The sequence below is a fragment of the Netta rufina genome (assembly GCF_964035555.1).
Source record: "Netta rufina genome assembly, chromosome: 21".
Classification (NCBI taxonomy): domain Eukaryota; kingdom Metazoa; phylum Chordata; class Aves; order Anseriformes; family Anatidae; genus Netta; species Netta rufina.
In genome coordinates, this window is record NC_140145.1 from 4,073,038 (window position 1) to 4,094,246 (window position 21,209).

The window sequence follows — 21,209 nt, forward strand, 5'->3', positions numbered from 1 at the left end:
CCCCCAGTTATACCTGTGACACTGTTAATGGAGGGGACTCTCCTGTACTGACAACAGCATAAGGTCACTTGATGGGTTCCTTTCTGTCTCTAACCACTGCCACAGAAAAATCAGAGAAAGGAGGCTTGACAGCTCTGTGAGTCCTTCCCCTGCCCCACATAATAGAATCTGCAAAGCAAAAATAAGGTCAGGCACTTTCAAATTGCTGCAATAGGAGAACTGGAAGATCATTTTATATCTAGTTCTAGAAAAGGCTAAAAATAAGCCTGATGTGAGGCAGGAGACAGAGTCTGAAAATGGATTATTCTCATTTTTCCTGTAATGCAATTTTCAGATTTGCCATGTTTAAGACAGCAGAAAAGGTGCAGGGACTAGGAATTGTTCTTTCTGTCTTGCACTATCTAGTCTGTAATAAGTATTTTCTTTGCACTGTTTTACCACCACTTTTAAAATTAAATGTTAATTACACTGCTACTCAGCTAGAGTTTCCTCACCTGATCAAATATATATATATATTTTTTTTTTCTAATGAAATGTTTGATTTTAGGAAAGAAAAAAACCCTTCTAGAGGTGTTAAAGTAACCTGATTCTTTACCAGTCATGTAAACAAGCAGGTGAACCATTTATGCCTGCAGGTCTCTCTGCAGTGATGGGTGGTAGCTAGTTAAATACCTAAATTCTTTTGTTGTGACCAGCTGCATCAGGGCAGCTATTTATTCCTGTTTGTGTCTGCGCCAGGGATATACGCTGCAGTTGCATCCTGCTGCCTGATCTGCATTGCTGTATCTTTGGCAGAAATACCCAGCATATATCATACAGGATGCAGGGAGAGACTGAACAATTATAAACCTTGGATAGCCATCCAGAGCATCTTGCTGTATGGCTGGATGCGACAGGAAGGAACAGAAAATCTCAAGCCTCCAGGTACAAAATCAGTGATTAAATAAAAAGTGATATAGGAAAAAAAAAATCATTTGAGGGGTAGATTATCCAACACCTGCACAGGGTGGTGTCTTTCTGGAAAAATCTAGGTGAATTTGGGTTTTCTCTCAGCAACAACTGGAAGTAGACATCGTTGGAGACTGGACCCTGGACTACAGAACCACCCTGTGCCTGCTGCAGAGCATCTGTGGTCCCACAGGTCGGTGTCTGTGCAGAAACAGAGGAGCGTTGCACAGCAAAGCTCCTGATGCTCCTGACACTCATGCTGACTGCCCAGAAAAAATCATCTTACATGCTAATTACATTACAGTGATTTATATGCCTTGGCATCCAAAAGTGGTCAGAGCTTGTGGAAAGGACTTTTTAAAAAAACTTTTCATAATGAAAAGAGCACATTCTTCCTAATTACTAGTGAAGCCACTGCTCCTACTAAGTACTAATATAGGCATTTCTTCTGCAGCTCTCCAGGGTGAGGCTTTGTTTTTTCAAGTTATCTGCATTACAAGCAAGAAACAAGCCATAGACCACAGACGCAATTCCCAGCAGTGCTGAGCTTTTACTTCCAAGTGAAGTACCTGAAGTGCTCCTGACCTCTGGAAGTTGCCTTCTGGCTGACAACTAATTATATTATCTGGCTGATATTAATTAGTTATTACAATAATTATTATAATATTTATATTAGTCATTAACATGTTAATTGTAATAATTATTATAAGTTATTATTGTAACTAATTATTATTATCTGGATGATAATAAGATTTCTGATCTGTTTCTGCAGGGCTCTGTCCTGGCAGGATACTCTCCCCTCTCCTTGTATGTATGCTCTCCCAGAGCATCTCCAAGTACCACTTGGGTGTCATAAATTTTCATTATGCATGTAAGAGAAATATATAACAGAAGGTAGGTATGTTTGGAAAGAAAACATGACTGCTTTAGCCCTCCACCAGAGCACTACAGAACAGGAAAGGACCAACAGGATAGTCGAGTGAAACCACAGCCGTAATTGTAGTGGAGTGGTTTCATAAAGAACTGCTATATTTATGATTACGAGTGCATAAGAGCTCTTACAGAAACTATTCTCTAACCGTTTTGTCTCTCTTAGCACTTTGGAAGGGTGAGGTTAAATTTGTGTTTTAAAAATTGCACCAAAAACGATTGGATTATATTACAGAGTGATGTACTGTATCGTGTTCTCTGCTAGTCCTAAATTGACTGAAAGCCTCTTTAAGCTGTCAGACTCCTAAGACAGTATCAAAGTCACTGTATAAGAATCAGGATTTTTTAGGAAAAGAGTTGCTATATAAAGATTTTTTTTCTGAGTGTTTTTGTGAGAGGGGCAACCCCATTGACTGGAATTCCTGTGCTACAAAAGCAGTGCACAACATATGCCAAGAACTGTGGCAATGATAAAAGCAGCGTAAGAACACCACGAGGCACTGAAAGCCTGGAAATTCTGTTTTTGAAAGGAAATGTGGTGGAAACTGGAAAAAGCTTTACAGGAAAGTAGCGTTGCTATCCTGATACTGTGTCCTGCCTGGAAGAAGAAATTATCTCAAAGCAAACACCCAGAGACCATCACACAAAGGAACAAACAAACCAAACCAAACCAAAAAAAGAACTACTTTTCACAGAAGCACTGAAATTAAAGCAGAGAGAGCTTAATTTCCATAGGCAGAGCAAGGCTGCAGAGAGCCACGTTACACTTCTTTGCTTCCATATTAGTTCATTAGAGGGGTCTGCGACATCTGGCCCACATGCCCTGACCCTACTGGTGATGAATGGATTTAATCTCTGGCATGTGACACTGGCGTTCGTGATTCCTGCAGGTTAATTGATTTCTTTTGGCAAAGCACAGCTCCAAGTCCCGTTGTCTGAGCAGCACGACTGACTGCAGAGAGAAAATAAGGCGTCTTGAAAAAGAAATTCTCCCATACCCAGCAAATAACAGGTAGGATATGAGAGAGGCTTGGCCAGGCAGGCAGTTATCGTTGCCAAAGGTGCGCGGTGCCAAGTGCAGATGGCCTGTCAGATAGCTGGGAGATGGACACTGGGTTTGAGTCCAGCACGGAGCTCTAAGCTGCTAATAGCAAAACACTCACTTGTCTTCTCTCACAGGCAGACATGCAGCTAATAACAAATCCTTCTCTGTAAATTCTTCCAAGAAGACCACCAAACCCTGTCAGCAAGAGCAGACGGGACCCAGTCGACAGCACAGACACCACGCACATGGCAGGCAGAGAAGCCTTACTCAGCAGTTGCCAACCTTATTAAAGATACTGCCTTACTGTTCAGCAGTGTGTCAAGCCTGAATTAAGCTGCAGTCTCCAGAAATCTGATGGTAGGATGACAAAGTATTTTTAACATGGGAGTGTGCGTATCCAGAAAGAATGCAGAAGTCATTCGAGAGCGATTGCTTTGTTAGCCATTGTTTATGACAACTGCTCTGCCTCTGGGACAGATTGCAACGGTAGGATCAGTAACTGAGTAATGTAAAATTCAGAAATGAGTGCGAATCAGACCAGGAAAGGGAAGGATGCTGAAAAAGAGAGTACAGCAAAAGCAGGTCTGATGCCTGTGTAACTAAGGTTCTTCACTAAGTGGACCTGTTTGTGACTGGTTTGGGAGCTGGCATGCTTTGGGAGGAACAGAGTACAACCAAATCTGCTCAGGCTAGACAACAACAGACAAAAATAAACACATTTATTCAGGATAAAAGAGAGCTGTAAGTTGTGATCTCTCTACTACTTACTACCCTATCACCAAATTGTGTTTTTGGCTCCCAGCTGCAATAAAAGTCACCCTGAGCACCTAAGAAACTTCTGCTCATCTTGCCATGTCCCCAAGGGATCAGTACTGCGTAGACTTGCGTGTACAGCTCATGTCTGGCATTACAGGAACAGAGCCGAAAGGCAGCCAGAGCAGTTCCCATCCTCCTGGCTCCCCAGGCTCTGGAGGCCCTTAGGAACCCATACAGGTTTTCATGTCTTCTCCAGATTCTCTGCTGTACCATTGCCCTCTTCTTTCTCTTAGGAGGTTCTTCCTAACATCTTCACTTACTACAACTTAAAGCCTTTATAAGCATACATGTATAGTAACAAACCGGGCACACGCCTGTCATGCCACATCCCCAAAGCCACACCAAAGTTCAACTATGCAAGACTTAAGCTTCTTACAAGATACATGATGAGGTCTTGTTTGTCTTATTTTCTCCAGCATGTTTAAACACTTCATCATAGGTGGAATAGATACCTATAGGCACCAGGAGAGGAAAAACCTTATATTGTATTTGTGTGTGTTAGTAAAAGGAAGGTGGAGCTGCTCTTACAGGGACTCAGGACAGCATTTTGGCACTGCTTTCAAATCTCTTGCATCCATCTGATAAGATGGTGTGAGCCATAGAGTGTCACCCAAACTGTTCACACGCTTGTGTCAATTTCCAAACACCTTTTTTGCCTTGTAGCTGTATCATTTCTAGTGACAGTGACACTCCAGGGCCACTCTCTGCAATGTACAGCAAGGTATGCTCTGCTCTCTTGGTCTGTGCAATTATCACAGGCTGCTAAAATGTCCACATAGTGTTTTTTTGCTTCACGTATCTACATGTGTCACTAAACCGATGCAAACACTTGTGCAGTGAGATCTACACAGGTGAAGCTCAGTCACACAAAGTCCCCGTTGCTGTGGCTGTCTGATGCAGCACTGCTGCTACCACAGCACATCTACGCTGTTGTTCCTCTACTGCTGCAAATGGCTCTCGCAGCCACTTCACAGGAATGATAACCTCCTCCTCCTCCCAGTGGGAGCAAGGCAAAGGCAACCTCCAGCTAGCTCCAGACTAGTCACCTGCCCGCATATTCAGCATGCCATTATACACAGGTACTCTTATTGTTCGACAATTAGGAGAAAGAGACTAACCCCAGGAGTGTGTATGTCATGTGGAAGCGTCTTCTGAATTACTGTAGTTGCCAACCGTGAGGTGGTCCGAATCGGTTTCTTTACTGCAAAACAGTAGCTTTTTTTTACAAGCTGTAACAAGGGACTGGGTAAGACTATCTTTAGTACAGTGACCCTTGAGCGCGTGTGTCCCCACATACACAGCTTCCTTCCTTCTTGCCTGCTGTGCTGTAGATTAGAGGGCGTGAGCAGGACACAGGGGGCTGAGATGGGACTCCGGGCTCAAAGCTGACCACCAAGCTCTGTAAGGTATCTCTTGCTGTCCACCTAGCAGTCCACAGGTCCAGCACACAGCAGCCCCTCACGGATGGCCTGGCCTGTGGCATGCTCACGCAAGGGTAAAAGGGGTCTGTGATTGTAAGTGCTGTGCTCCCCTCCAGGTCATAAGCCAGTCACAGATCTACCAGAGCAGAAGCGTGTAAAGGATGCCCAGCCAGCATGACCCAAGCCCCTGTGCTTCGTGCAGCCTCATGCACTCTGCTGAGCTGAGGTTCTTACCATACAACCTGACATCCTTTACCTGGAAGGACCAAGGCCCAGGGAAAGAGTACAAGCATAAGAGTTCGAGAGAGAAAACAGGCTTTGGTACTTCCCCATTTGCAATTGCCAGGTTACTCACTGTTGTTCGGCTTTGGCTCGGTCACTTAGGAAGAAGAGGGCTGTGGCCAGGAAAAACATCCCTCCTAGGACAACGACAAACGGGCAGAGCATGAGTGCATACCCCAAGCTGAGGAACTCCCAGAGCGGGGACTCTTTTGTGCTTTGTCGTATCAGGTCTGAGATCTAGGAGAGAAGAGAAAAAAAAATTAGTCACTTAGATGAAAAATAGACATGCTAATACTGAGGGAACACAGCTCCCTGAACAACCACCCACTGAACATGTGCACAACATTTAAAATGGAAGAGTTTGTTCATGAGAGGCTGAATGCCCTTTGCGTGCTTTAGCCTTCCGAACGCAGTTATTCTGCACTCTGGAGCCCGGGCACTTCTCGCTGTGAGCAGCATGGCAAGGTTCCCCTCTCCATCATTCTTCTGTCCCAATCTGTTATTCTTCCCTCAGCCCTCTCCACCTTCTCCCTAGCTACCTCAGTGATTGAATCAGCGGGTGTCTAACCTCGCAGTATTTAAATCGGTATGAGAAGCTCTTGCTAAAGCTCAGTAATATTTAATGAGTGTCTGCAGCTAAGACAATCACATTTTAATATTTACTGTCCAGCAAACAACTACCCTCTATAAATCAAACAGAGGTAGCAGCAGTAAGGATGAGTCCCAAGGCATTGGCTATTTAAATGTCCAGTTCTGGCTTTGTCTGTGACCTTTTGTTGAGACAGAAATGCCAGTTGATACCAAAAGACTGCAGGCAATTTGCAGCATAAAATCCTGTGGCCGTGCACACATGCAAATCAGTTCTAGAAACAGTCAAAGCTTGTGCAGCACCTCCCAAACTGCCATGCTGTTGCCGATGAGGAAGGTGGTGTAGCAAAATCTGACACTGAAAGCTTAAATCTAGACAAACTACAGCTAAGTGAAGTGATAAAATGTTACAGTCAGGAGGAAGCAGCGATTCACAGCCCTGCAGCCAACTGCATTGACCTGGGAGGTAAATGTGTGCGTAGAGATGCCTCAGAGGGGCCAAGCTCAGCAGAAGGTCACAGAGAGATGACACTCAGGGAGACACCAATGAAGAGGTCACGGTGTGTGCTTTAAAGGCTCTGTAGCAGGGAGATTCTTTGGAGCACTGGTGGCCTCCGTGACTTAATATCCTCCTCATTACTCAGCCTGGCTCCAGCTCCAGTGAAGGGAAGGAGAAGCAGCCAGCCTGGTGCAGGAGGGGAAACTACTCTGCGCACGAAAGAGCAGAGGACCGGCTCTCATGACAGCAATGTCAAGCAGAGACAAGTGAATAAACACAGGAAGAGTGTATCTACAGAACTGATGGAAGGTTTTTAGCCAGATTTCTCTGTTTCACTCCCTGCTCTAGAAAGGAGGAGGAGAAAATTTCAGTGTTTCAGATATAGCAAAGGAAGCATTCCTGGCCTCTCAAAGAGAACTTCATTCACATTGTATAACACACACACACACAAACAGGAGCATTAGCACCAAGTCTCAGGTGAGAACTGATGGCTAAAAAAGTCCTTAGACTGAAAGACAAACAACAGTGGCTAACAATCTGAGAGACATTAAAAAAAAAGTAGCAAAAAGACTTGAATGTGAAAAGAATGCACCACCAGGAAATCAACAGCACACGCACTGCACCCAGAAGACAGGGACCTCAGCTAGCAATCTATTCCCTCTTGTATCCAGACACCTTAGTTCCCCACATTTCCCTTTCTCTTCATTATGAACCAAAATTCCATATTCAATCTGTGTGCAATAGCCAGAACTGAGGCTATTCTACAACAGAAACTGAGAAATTTCATTATTGGGAATGGATCCAATTATCCTCCGAAAGGAGCAGGCAATAAATCACTCACCAAATTGACATGATAGATCAGCTACGGATGATGAAAAGCCAGCCATAGGTGACATGACATTCTAGGCTAAAAACAGGTTTGAAAATGTAGTCTCCAACAAATAAAACTCCCAATACACCTTGCCCCACACTCCTAATTATACCTTCTAACGCATCATATTGACCTTTTATACCAACAGGTCTTGGTAATGTTAATTATGGTACCTTTGAAATACCTTTGAAATTTTTAATCCAACAGAATCTTAAGTGCATGTTTTAGGAACAGCAGTGTTTCCTCCTATCCAAGGTAAAATTCCATCCCTCAAGCCAGATGGATTTGGAAACTGATTTCACCTGTTTCCTATAGTTCGCTCACCAATCTCTTAATTCTGGAACTTTTATCGGGGCTTAGATATTGTTTTTGCAGTTAACTTGCAGTTACTATTCTGGTTTGTTGTGTTCTACTCAGTACAAGCCACCTGCTAAGGCTGGGACTTTGGCATCTCCTCTCCAGAGGACACAGGATGTTATTACAGCCTTGTGCTCCAAGAATGACACACTGTTTGCCAAATGGCCTGCTCTGGCCTCTCAATTTTTGGCTTGCAGGCTCCTTGCAATGGTGGGACTCTGAGTTGTCTAACTGTGATCTGGCAAGACCCAATCTAGAATCATTTTCAGTGTCTTCTTTCTGTCCCGAGTAACAATGAGCAGGTGCTGCATGCAGTCAGTTCCAGTTCTTCAGCAAGGAGTTAGGTACAGGATTGCTTCTCTTGCTCTGCCAATTGGTAAGTGGCAAAAAACTCCAAAACATTTATCCAAAACCTGGGGGTGGAAAGTGAGTGAGCTCTCCTACTGCATTGCAAGTTTTGCAAGGATTCGATAACATCTTAAGCATGAAAGTTCACATCTTTTCTGTAAGATAGGTCTTGGGCCAAGAGGAATGACTTTGCTGAATACACTTCAGCTCACGGTGTTTTTATAAGAGAACACAACCGACATGTGTTCAGTGGGCGGCAAGCAGCTGGGTGGAGTCCAGCAAGAGAAAATGCCCACTGTCTGGAGAACAAACAGTACGGCTCCAAGGGGCCTGATCCTCACATCCCGAATCTCTGCTCGTGTCTCAGTCTGAGTGCAGAAGACGGCAAAGGGAAACTTTCTCTGGAAGCATGTGCTGTTTTTTTGGACCAATGGATGTTCAGGTATGCTGAAGCTCTACAGCAAGACACCTTGCTCCTGTGTTACTCTCCCTCCTGAAGAGCAGGAGCAGTTAAAGTCATTCCCTAATTGTACAATGTAATGGCAATCATCATCTCACTTGCCCTCTCTTATTGCTGAGTGGTACATCTCAATTCCTCTGCAATTGCTTGTTTTTTTTTCTACATTTCTGGCTTTGCCTTTTGGACACAAATTTTGCTACACAAAAGGATATTTCCACTGCAGTACCTGGCACAAATTCCCATTTTTTATTATTACCAATTGGGTACAAGCCAGGTTCTCTCTGGCTCCTCTCTTCAGCACGACTCCTTAACACAGCACCCCTCGTAACCCCATGTTGGAGGACTAAAAGTCAAACATCCTGTTAACCTTAATTGTGCCCTTCTGAGATCAAAGCCAAATTTGTTACCTGGCTGGTGACAATATCAATAGCCTGCATTTGTGCATGGTACCTGAGTATGACCTGTAGCAAGAATTCCTGCACTGCTTCCCCTGTGTTGGGCTCATCTGTTTATGCCCTTTTACTCTTCCCAGGATCAGCAGACTTCATTAAATAACTGGTTCTTCCTTAAAAGGGCCACAGAAAATTAAAAAAATCAATCAAGTGTTCCACTTTCAATGCTAACAAATGGACTTTGTGTGTCTGTTGGTGTTAGAGCAACATTTGCCTCCAGACAACATTTGCCCTAGCCAACAGGAGAGGTTTGGAAGACTATTTTCTCCATGTCATTAACTGCCCTTCTCTTCAGGTCTGGGCTGCTCAGGGATTTTGTAAGGCAACACTGACTTTCTTCTCTCCCAGCAGGAGATGCCTTGTACCACAGGCAATGTGGAATCAGGAAACATGGCTCATGTTAGGGCACAGGTACTAAATGTGTAGGGGTGGGTGATGCCCACTCAGGTGCAAAAATCAGGTCTGTGGTAGGGGACTGCAGTTTGGGAGCACACCTTTAGCAGTATCCCTGTCCCTGCACTCTCATTTCTTTGCAGGATGGATACCCATCACCATCTTCCCTGCTGCCGACTGGAGCGACATGATGCTTGGCAGCAGCAAGGGGGACTGGCACCTTCCACTGGTCATGCTGGGAGTTTACAGGGTCCTTGGAACTTGAGAAAGAAGCCACTTAGGTGAGATCTTTAGTGCACAGAAAAGAAGTGACAGAGCAGATGGGACAGAGCTTGAAACACTTGAGTGGAACAAAGATCACCTCTGATCACCTCTGGGTTTGCTTTAATTAGATACTTGTACATACTTTAAACATCCATTTATCAAAAATACTGAGAAGCTGCACTTCTAACCAAAGTCACAGGGAATGACAGGTGCACAGCACTTTTTTCTTCTGGAAAAGAAAACCAGGCTGTGAGCCCTTGGCAAAGACTGTTTTATATAAGGGAAGTCATCTGGTTATTTTTTTTAGGACAGATTTAAATCTTGTCTGTTGATGAGTCAGCAGAAGTGGAAAGCTTGTTAGGTCACTGAAATGAAATAAATCCTGTGCGGATTGATTTCCAGGTGCTTAATTCTCCCCTTTTTTGCAGCTGACAGCCATGTCAAAGATTTGGCCTTTTCATGCACTCTGAAAAAAGCTTTTAATTACTCAGCTCAGCCAGGACCAGAGAAATCCTCAATGCAAATTTACTGCTTGAAGAAATAGTTAGTAAGGATGAGAGTCTGGGGATAGTTTTCCTTGAAATATTTCCATGAAACACATGCATCAGATATTGGACTATGAGAGCAAGCCCCAGTTTACCCACCACAATCTGGGTCATATTGCAAGCACGGCTGTGGGGGAAGACTGCAGGAGCGATACTTTGGGGCTACAGAACAGCAGTCAAAGCAGCTGGCACTTGGTAAGGAAACTAGGAACAATCACAACCATGAATGTGTCTCCCATGCCACCTGCTTTCTCCATCAGGTGATGGAAGATGCTGCCTAGATGCACTCAGATATGCTATAAATATTAGAACTGTATGCGACAATCTTAGAAAAGTCACTTACTACACCAGTACCCTGAGCTGTGCTCCCCTAGCCAATACTCCTCATGAGCACCAGCACAGTGCTGTTATGGGTTCATGATTGCATGGCAGAGAAAGAAATGGGTAAAAAACAGCTTCTGGTCTGATCCCTCAAATGCAGTGCCACTGGGCAGGGGGACAGCTCTCAGGATGCAGGGTTTGATTCATCATTACAGGCAATGCTCACTGAAAACTTGATTCTGCTATCACAGGGCGAAAGCCCTGAAAAATGAACAAGCTGTCGGGCAGACACACACCAAAAAGAGTCCTCAGCAAAAGGGAGGTAGCCTTCCTGGAAAGGGGCTTGCTGCAAAAGGCAACAAGACAGAGACCTCTGTTCCACCCTTAACCGCACAACAGCAGTGGAATAGCTCCTGATAGTCCATAAAACAGAGTGATGCTGGGAGAACAACTTGCACATTTGTCTGTTTTAGTGTAGCAGAGTAAACTGGAGAGAATGTTATTGCAGAGTAGCTGTGTCCGCAGATCTACTCTGGAGTAGCCATAGTATTTTAAACCATAAAATAGGAGTTGTAAACCATAACACATGAATTCAGCTTCCCCAAGCAGGCAAGCATTTTCATGTAGAAACTCTCCTTCCTATACCTACATATTTACTTGGATGGGTAAACATCTTTAAAAGCAAATCACCAAAAAGGCTGCCTCAAACTGGGACAAGAAGGCTGTTATAGCTATACCTCCAATTATAACTTTCATTAAAGAAGTGTCTCAGTTACTGCATTCCCTACAAATTTTCTTGCCCCTAATCATATGCTGATGTGCCTTCTTGATACTCTGCACCAGTGATAATTAACACTGTTCTGCTAACTACTTGCTAAAGGAAGGCCATTAGCATTCCTGCTATTTAAGTAGCTCATTAGCTCTAGTTTATCAACCTACTCACATAAGAAAGCTGGGGGAGAAAAGTGAAGGGTGACAACTGGCTTATTCGTAATTTTTTTTTCTAGGTAATAAAAATGCACAAAACCCCTTCAAAACAAAGCAGAACAGCTCACACTTGCTTACAATTAATTACGAGGTCACCCACACTCAGACCTGGCTTTCAGAAGGGAACTGTTCAGAGAGAAGATGCCTGTCCAGGCACTTGTGGGCTGTGCTGCCAGGAAAAACAGCATGCTCAGGCATGGTACAAACAGACTCAATGCCAGACGTGGTCTGCTGGCCCCACACTGCTTGGCTGGAGGTTGTGTCCCTCCGATAAACCTAAAGAAGTGGCAGCCAAGGAGGTCAGGCCAGGTGGGTACCCAGCCAGTGGGGCACAGGGAGCAGTTTTCAGCCCAGCAAAAGGTACGGGGGGAGGGATGCTGACCACCGGCACTTTAAAGCCCCATTCCTCTCACCTTGGTGCTGCCAGGTGACAGATGCAGGCAGGTTTCAGTCCCCAGAGCTGATGGATGGTTGTGTAGGGAAGATGTGGAAGAATTTAATAAAGCAGAAAGCTAACAGAAGAGACACCAGCACCAGAGCAGCCAGGACAGTGCGTGCCCACAGCAGCAATTTCCCTGGCACATTCAGAGCCTGCAGCAGGTGTCTGCCTCTCCTCACGGCCAGGACTAGAAGCAAGGCAAGCGTGGAAGAGGAAAATTCTGCTGTGCTCACAGAGAAAAGAAAATGGCAGATTTGGAGGAAGGAAAGCCAAAGTACCAAGGCACGGGGGTCTAATACATAAAACAGGGGAAATTACCTCAAAAATAAAGCATGGAGATATACTCCAAGGTGTTAAATGGGAATTATTTAAATTCTGCAGGGTATCGCAAAGGTCCTGAAAAAGGTACAGTTATATAGGAATGAAAACTGGCTCATCTAACGAAACACTGCAGCAATGCCTATTCTAATTTGTGAATGAACAGGCAGCACTGATTTGTAGGAATTGATCTCTGTGTTTGGCAGGTAGTAAAACCTTATGCAAATTATAGCTGCCACCCTCAGACTGCATTTGCATAGCTTCTTTGTAAGACAATCTTAATCTTTTTTTACTGTAAAAAAAGTTATCAATATTTAAAGAGACATGAAAAACAACCATACATACCCACTGCCTTCCACTTACCTTTTAAACACTAGCATATATTTGGCACTTTTGATGATTATAGGAAAGTGCTTAAATGCAAAACATTCATCAGATGTAACTGCACGGCAGGATTTGGAAGTGGGGGAGATTACAGAAAAATGTGAGTCTGACCTTCAACTTTTACAACACACCACAGAGCAAGGGAGCAATCGCACATGTGAGGCTGCAGCTGCTAAGTACTTTTCTATGCTCTACATGAGGATTATAAGATCAATACAACATTTATTGGTATCCAGCAAACAGAGACAACTGGCTGACACAGCTTAGTCCTACAAGGACGTGAGTATCTGATTCTGTACTAAGGGCACTGCTGGAAAGAAACTCACTGTGAACTCCCCCAAAACTATGTAAGATGCCAGCTATTTTGGAGCTGTTTAAGGAGAGGTTGGACGTGGTGCTTAGGGACATGGTTTAGTGGGTGATACCTGTGGTAGGGGGACAGTTGGACCAGATGATCTTGGAAGTCTTTTCCAACCCTAACGATTCTCTGATTCTATATTTGGATCAAAACATTGCTCTTTTAGTGAGGGAGCCTCAGGTGGAAGTTGTAAGCAGTTAGAAGAAATAACAGATCTTGAGGGTCTCTCACCCCGAGTGATCAGGAGGCTGAGTTTCACTGTTTCTAGTGTTCCTGTTATGTCAGTTCATTTGCTTTATCCTGCCTTCTCCCTCTCTCTTTCAAGACCTGCATGCTGGTGTTGGCCTGCTACACGGTGTCCTCAGGCTGGGGATTCATAGGACCACGGGAATTGGACTCCCAACTCTCCTTTGAAGTCACCAGGAGATGGTTCCTTAGCTCCCGTAGCCTGCCTTGGAAATTCTAGATCTAAACCATTTCTTTAACTTGTCCAAGTGAGATTTCTATGCTGCCTGCAGGTCTCTGGCCCACTGCTCAGCTGGACGATTCCAGTGGCAAAAGCCTGCAGACGTGAACAATTAATTTGCGAGCTTGTCTTAGCGGAAAATTTGTCTGCTTGTCCTTTCACTTTGAACAGCATTTGTTTTCCTGTATCTGAAAGCTCCAGTTGACCTTTCAGCCCGAGTAGTGCAGGAGTATGAGTCAGCCAAGCCAGCCCAGAGGCTACAGAAGCGGGTGCCGGTGCCTCCCATGGCACAAGTGCTTCCCTCTGGCTCCCTGCAGGGGAGGCTTGAACTTGGAGAGCCTCCTCCCAAGCAAGAACCGCCCAAAAACTACAGCATTAGAAAAGAGTAATTCAAAATCGTAATTAATATTTCCCCACTCTAAAGAAAGACCAAGGCAGCCATTAAATTGGGTTTAAGCATCTTTCAGGCAGGCAGCCTGAAGTAACTCACAACTTGCTTGGTGTCTAAACACCAGAAGGGCAAGGCACAATTTTTTCTACAACCAAAGTTGTGTCTATCTGTGACACAAGAGCCCTAGGCAATGTTCAACATTCAGGGTCCTAGATGTCCCTGTTATTTAAAAAGAAGAGGGAACACGCAGCAGTCACCTGGGAGCCTCTCCTGCATCCCAGACCCTGCCCCTCATCCCTGGCACCCATCCCCAAAGCAATGCCTGCCTATTCCACTCCTACTTCACATTCCCCCATGCTGCCCACCCTACACAATCCATCTCTCCCAGTGTCTCCTTTGTTCTCACCACTTTCAAATACTTTCTAAAATAAGATCATTTCTCCTGGGGTGCCCAGAACATTGATGTAAATAAAGACTAAGCCAAATCATATACATTTGTTCTCTAGGGATGTCTCTCATTTCTTTGATCCATTCAGTCTTATCTATATTTGTCTTTTCATGTCATCTTCAGTGGGCTACAGAGCAACTATATTGTTTTGGGGAGCTCGCATTCAACAGTAAATATTATGTGTGTATAAAATATTATGTGTGTATATATAAATATATATGTTAAACACAAATAAATATGTATATATACACTCGCTAGTGAGTATGGGATAAGTAGAAGAGAAATGGCTGTTAAAAAAAGGTCCACAGCAGCCAGCATTACTGAGCTGCAAGAGCACATCAAGTGCTCTCTCTCAGGTGTCAAGACTAATTAAAGTCCCAGTTACATCGCTGGAAAACTGTAGCACCTTCAACACAACATGAGCACTATCACTTAATGCTTTACATGGAGGTTGCTGTATTTTATAAACAATGATCTATATTCTCTGAAATGCAGTGCATTAAATACAACAGAAGGTTTCAAGGGAAAGAAATGACCCCAGTATAGCTAGATTTCTTTCATTACATTTTCCAAGGCCTTATATTTTCAGCTAGGAACATTCTCTGATGGCCTATTTTTGGAGCAGGGACTTGTTTCACTCTGCAGTAGGGTAATGGTGGCATAATAAGAGAGGTCTCAAGTCAAACCAAGGCCAACAAGTGCAGCAGTAACAGAAAGGCATACAACTAATAGAAAACAAAATATGCACACCAGAAGGAATACTAACAACCCCACTACCACCACCCCTGTTCCAATCTAATTCCTAACGGACCGCTGTCCATACCACAGAAGCAACCAATCTCACTTTACAGGGCAGTCTACAAATGCCCTGGCCAAGCAGATTTAGAAGCTCACTTCTTGTGCACAAGTGTTCCTCCCGTGTTTGAATTGTGGCCCAATAACAAAATAACAAAATAACGAAAGCGTGTAAAAAAGTTGCATTGCACTGCACCACTTCCCATTCTGCTGACAAATACAGGCCTCCCTTCCTGAGCGTAGTTCAGCTTGGCAAGTTAGAGAAACAGTCAGTAAACAAACACAAACGTGGGCGTACAACCCTGCCAAAACCTGCTGTGAGCACTTACAAATCCAATCAGATAAGGACTGCCAGCATCTCCCAGGAGGTGCGAAGTGAAGCTCTGCAAGGCCACTGCGGTTGCACGGCGCGTTGGGATGACCACGTACTGCAAAGAAGAAAGGAAAAGAAAAATAAATACATAAGGAAACTCAACTAAAGAACCCGTCCAGCTCTCTTGTATTGCTTAATTAATGCAGTTTTTGAGGGAATTCATTTTCCCTACAAAAAAATAAAATACAATAAAATGGGATTCCACTTTTGAAAGATAACACACATTACGGAAATTTTCCAGAGCCAAGATATTGTCGTGTGGTCTCCACTCCTCTAACAGGACATAACACCCTCAGCCAGGTCACGCAATATTAATCTGACTACACAGGATCAATGGAAAACATGAATTATTTCCTGATTAAGGGACCAGAGCCTGCAGAAAACAGGGCTATAACCATAGAAAGGAATGAAAGATTAAAAAAAAACAACAAAGCAAACCAAAACAACGAACTCTGGTCCTGTGGAAAGATCTTTGTTTTATAACATACATTTAGAAACAGAAAAAAAAGTTTCCTGCATAAAACTTGTGAAAGAAGCTGGCTAAGAACATCACCACATCCTCACATCCTGGTTTAGAAATTGATCCTGTCTTGATTTAAAGACTGTAAGTAATGAAGAATTCCTAAACCCAAGTGAACTGTTTCCACTTCTGAGCACCGAGTCTTGTTCTGCCTTTTTCTGTTTCTTTGGAGAGCTGCCTGCCCTGCCAGAAATGACTCTGGTTTAGCTATTTGTGGACCGAGATCCCTTTTACTCTTCTACATTCTCTCTGATGGACTGCTTTTAGCTTTTCTTCACAAGGCCTGCCTTCCCAGGCTTCAACTCTTTCTTGCAATGCTTTCCTGAAGTTGTTTATTAATTAAATGTGACATTTCAGGACTGGTGTGTCCCCAGCTAGAACACACAGAGATGAATTTGCCTTAGCTGGCTGAGTCAAGGAGAACTAACTGCTCAACAGCAACGTACCTCAGGGCACAGAGCCTGAAGTAGTGCTTCAGTGCTCATCACACCCTCCCAGAGTGGCCCTGTCTGCAGTGGGAAGAGTTAACCATAATAAAAGAACAGAAACAACACCCCGAAAATCCACACCAGAAGAGAATTTGTGCCTTTTTATAATGATCATCTCATCCCAAGCACAGGCAAATGGGAATGATGGGTAAAATTAGATTAAATGCTTTTCATTAGGGCTTTATGCATATGCCTTGGGAAAGACACGCCACTTCTTTCCTTACTGGTTTGACAAAGCTGCAAATGCACACTGCTAATGCACGCTGATGCCACATATGAAATGGGTACCCTGTTAAACTCCTGTGCTGCATCAGAAAAGCAAACGATCAGATCCACAGCAGCCACCTGACTACAGATGTCAGACACTGGCCTCCTTTTGCATCAAAGAGCTCAAAATGGACTTGAAGGCTCACAGAAATCCCAAGAGGAAAATCAAGGTCTAGACTTTATTAGAGACACAGAGACATACTGAAGGTCACACTGTGAAACACCAGGAGAGCCACACAATTCATTACCATTCCCCAAAGACACACGGTAATGGGTACAACCTGGATAGATTAGACAAAATAAAACACAAAAAAATGAGTTACTGTTCTTTCCACCTGGCCCCAGGTCACAGAGCTGCAGTGAGAGGCATTCTGCAAGAGCTGTTCGAGAAAAAGGCATTTGAGAAAATAAATTGAAACTCTATCTAATTCAAGAGGCTAGAGTTGTGTAGATCTTTGAAACACGGAATTTTAAACTTGTGCTAAAATATATATTTTTTGCACTCTACACTTCATTGTAACAAAGCTGGAGAAGAAAGCCTGCCTGGCTCTATATTGTTTCCCTTTTCTTAGAAATTGTAAATGTATTCAAAACTTATCATTTTCAATGAGTGACAGTGAATTAAAGCCAACTGGAGAAAAAAATTTGAATGATTGCTGCATCGTGTGTGTATATATCTATGTCTATATACACATGAATACACACAATTATACATAATTTTGCATGTACATCTGTATTATGCATAAATACAGCAAGTAGTGGCACAATTTCCAACCAGTTTTCAGTTTGCCATCAGTTTGCCTGCTGGCTGAAACCATCAATATGGTTTATCAGTAAAAGGCACCAAAACACTTGGTGAACTTAGCCTGGAATTCAAATGACAAAAACCAAACCAATCCCATCTGACCATCCTGCAAGCAAACGAACGTGACATTTTTCCTCCTCTAAAAAGATGTTAAAAAATGAGATGTTAAATTGTTAAAATGTTAAAAAGATGAGGAAAAAAAAGGCTTAAACCAGCCTCTACAAGACACCAAAACGTACTCCACCCTATCCCTGCTTAGAAAGCATTTTATTCCAATGGGGAGGAAGCAGCTGGTAGCAAACATTAGCCACTGTTCTAGGAAGGCAGCAGTAAATTACAGCCTTAAAGGGGCATTTTGATACTAAAATAGACCTAAATTCAAACCAGACCGGGCCTGGTTCGACCATCCCACAGAAACTGGAGGTGGGACAGCCACAGCGGTCTAGGCGGAAGCCCGTGGGATTGCCACGGCTCATCTCTGCCTCCAGGTTCAGAGCAGGCAGCACACAGGATGGGTGGGAAGGCTGACCAAGCGGCTCTGGCAAACCTCTCCTCTCTAAATAGAGGCTCAGAAAGGGCACGGTTTGCTGCTGACATTCCCTTCCTGTAGGGAAGCCAGCAGAATGAGCTGGTCTGAAACCAGCTCACCAGGAAAGCCAAGGAGAGATCACCCTTCTCCCAGCAGAAGGCCATGGGACAAAGAGGTAAGGTCTGAAGTTTGATCGTGAGAGAAAACTACACTCTAAATCAATTGCTGCTCTTTCTGGGTCACACAGTAATCCTGAGGGCAACACACACTGGTCTCTTTCATCCCCTAAGGCAAAGAAAACTGAGGTGAACTCCATCCCCGCAGAGCAGGGAACAGCCCGGGTGTTCAGGACAGGCAAAGGCTGTGCTCCAGGCAGCCTGAGAGCCCTTCGTGCACACTGACGAGTCACAGACAGACACTGTATAAAAAGGAACTTTTACATGAAGTGAAAGGAGGCTAATCTGGTCCCCAAATCGCAGCATGTGTGGAAGTACACATCCATCTACAAGCCCTGGCCCACAGGAGAACCAGGCACAGCCTTCCTGCTCAGAGCTGCGTGCAGGTGCCCCAAGCAGGCTGCGCACCTCCGTTCGTGTTTCCCTCCCTGCCCTAAAATCTAAAGGACAGCACACACAGCTCTCTGACATGTGGGAGCTCACTGAGGGAAGCAACAATTCAAGCTGCTTCTGGAAATGCTGTTTCTTCAGCTGTAAAAATACACAGTATTTTACACTGCATAAATAATTGCCTTTTATTTATCGGGAAGGTTGGCAGAACAAAAGGCACGTTCCTCCAGGGCTGTAGCTCAGCCACAGTCAGTCTCAGCCTGTTTCAAGACTAAAGGAAGACTTAGACTGTACAGCAAAACACTATGGCTGGTCTCCTCCATTTAGAAGGAGCTAATGTTTTAGAAGAAAAGGGAAATATGGAGAACATTTATTTTTTTGCATGAGTGTCAGGACTTTGCATAAACTGGAGGATGGCTTTTCTCATCAAAGATCTAATGAGAGTATGGTTGCTGTAGCTGAGGTCCTTCAAGTTGTCTGCTGGCTCTCACACAAAAATGCCACCAAGCCCCTGTCCCTCATCTTTATTTCTGAGATGTGCTATAGAGGAAAAACCCCACTATGAGGACCAGACTCCACAAAATCCCAAGCACTCACAATGTTACACGCTTGCCTGCTGCACTGAAGCTCATTCATTACTGCTGTTACAAGGCAGTTTTAATGCTACTTTGGGTTTCTGGTAATTTTGAGGCCAATTTGCAAAGATGGCTGATAAAATCTGCTTCATAATTAGCATGCTCCATAAGAACCACCTCCCTTCCCTAAGCACCATCTGAACATGTGCCTGGGAGGAGATTTGGAGAGTTGTGCTCAGGAGAATAAGGCTTGTTTTGTACAAATTTGCATTTGGAACAAATATCAGCCTTTTCAAATCTCAGGCAGTGCGGTGCATGCTGCAGTGCTGACAGTTTATCAAACCTAGCCCTCAGCACCTTTTACTGCAGTCAGCTTGAGGAACTGCAGACAGGCTGCCACACTGGCAAGAACAGAAGAGCAATGGAAGCACGAATCTGTGAAGAGCCAACAATTAAGTTTGAAGATACGAAGCAAACATCCTTCTTTTTGCCAAGGAAATTAAACTTGCAAAACCTCTGAAGGTGCTTACCAACTTGCCAGATAGGGCTCTTAAGCAGTCGTGAGATCTACAAATCTTGGGAGAGCTATGATAAATCACTTGGGATGCAGTTACCAAAACCCTCGCTTCTGGCATAAGTCTGCTCTCACTGAAATCAGCCAGTATTGAAAGCTTTTTGTCTATGAAAATAAGATAATATTTATGTATATGATTAAAGTGTTGTTAGGCTTACACTAATAATGCTTTTAAACTCCTTACCAGCCTCAGGCAAGAACAGACACACTTCTGATTACACCAAATAAATAGTAATCAGTAGAAATTAATTTGCAAAACATTTAAAGTGCATCTCACAGAAGCATATCCACACCTTTCTCTGGCTAGAACTTCTTACAGAGCTGCCTGTCAAACATGGCTATAGCCCTGGCTCTCACCTATTGTCTGACAAAACATCCTCTCAAACCCCTTGTGTAACATAAACGTACTTCAGACCATCTGCTTACAGGCTTGCATTGATCTAAGTGGACGTTTACATTTATTCGGATGGCACTTTTACAGTTCTACTCATGCTGATAATGCATTAAGCTGGGCATTAGATATGACACTCCAGTTCATTTGTCTGAACAGGCAAGAGAACAGCTAACTTAAGAGTTGGCATCAATTACCAAAATCCAGTTTTTAACATGCTTTTTGTTTCCTTCTTGTGTTTTCAGAATTGGAACTAAGAAGATTTTTCCAATTATTTCCAATCATTTCTTAAGGGGGATTTTTTTCTTTTTTTGCACTAGAGCAATATACACAACTGCAAATGCAACTGTGCAAAATGCAACTGACTATATGATGCTGCTCATACAAAACAGATGGCAAACCTATAAAAGCTATTAAAAAGCTACAGGATACCAAAGTCACATTGAAATCAACACAAAAAAGCTCAGTAATTAAAATGGAATAACGATGGCATCCTTGGTACATTCAATATAATGAATTGTTTGGGAGAAGAATGTCTTCTGAGGTTAGCTTGAGACAACAGAGGTCAAGTTTCAGTTCTTTCTGGCACAGATTTTATGCAGGACCTTGAACGTGTCGAGCAGATCCCCTTCATCCAGCGAAGCCTTGATGACAGCAGCATTTGCCACCTGAGCTGCTCTTTGAGAGCCACTGCTGGAGGACTGCAGACATGCTCCATGGCCTGCCCCTTACCTCTTTCAGGCAGTGCCAGGGAGGATATAACAGATCTGCTACACAAGCTAATTTTGAGCAGAGAGAATTGGGAGCACTCCTGTGAATCTCATTGCCAAAGACAGGATGTGACAGAAAGCTCTGGCAGGAGGCAGTAATGAGCAGCTACAGATACTGTACTATAATTTCTTCCTCAGCACAGCTGTCTGGAGAAGGCACATCTGTCTAAATGTTGAGATACCACTGAACGGCAGCGACAGCCTTGAAATCAGCACAAGCTGCAA

The 21,209-nt window shown here is 43.8% G+C and overlaps 1 protein-coding gene across 1 annotated transcript in view; it reads right to left on the bottom strand.

Moving 5' to 3' along the window:
- SPNS2 (SPNS lysolipid transporter 2, sphingosine-1-phosphate) overlaps nucleotides 1–21,209 on the bottom strand; it is a gene marked incomplete at both ends in the record, with an annotated part of 132,290 nt that overhangs the window by 13,492 nt on the left and 97,589 nt on the right. Inside the window, 2 exons of the mRNA XM_084299649.1 lie at nucleotides 5,516–5,679; nucleotides 15,456–15,554. Coding sequence (XP_084155775.1) covers nucleotides 5,516–5,679; nucleotides 15,456–15,554 — 263 coding nt within the window. The remainder of the gene's footprint in view (nucleotides 1–5,515; nucleotides 5,680–15,455; nucleotides 15,555–21,209) is intronic.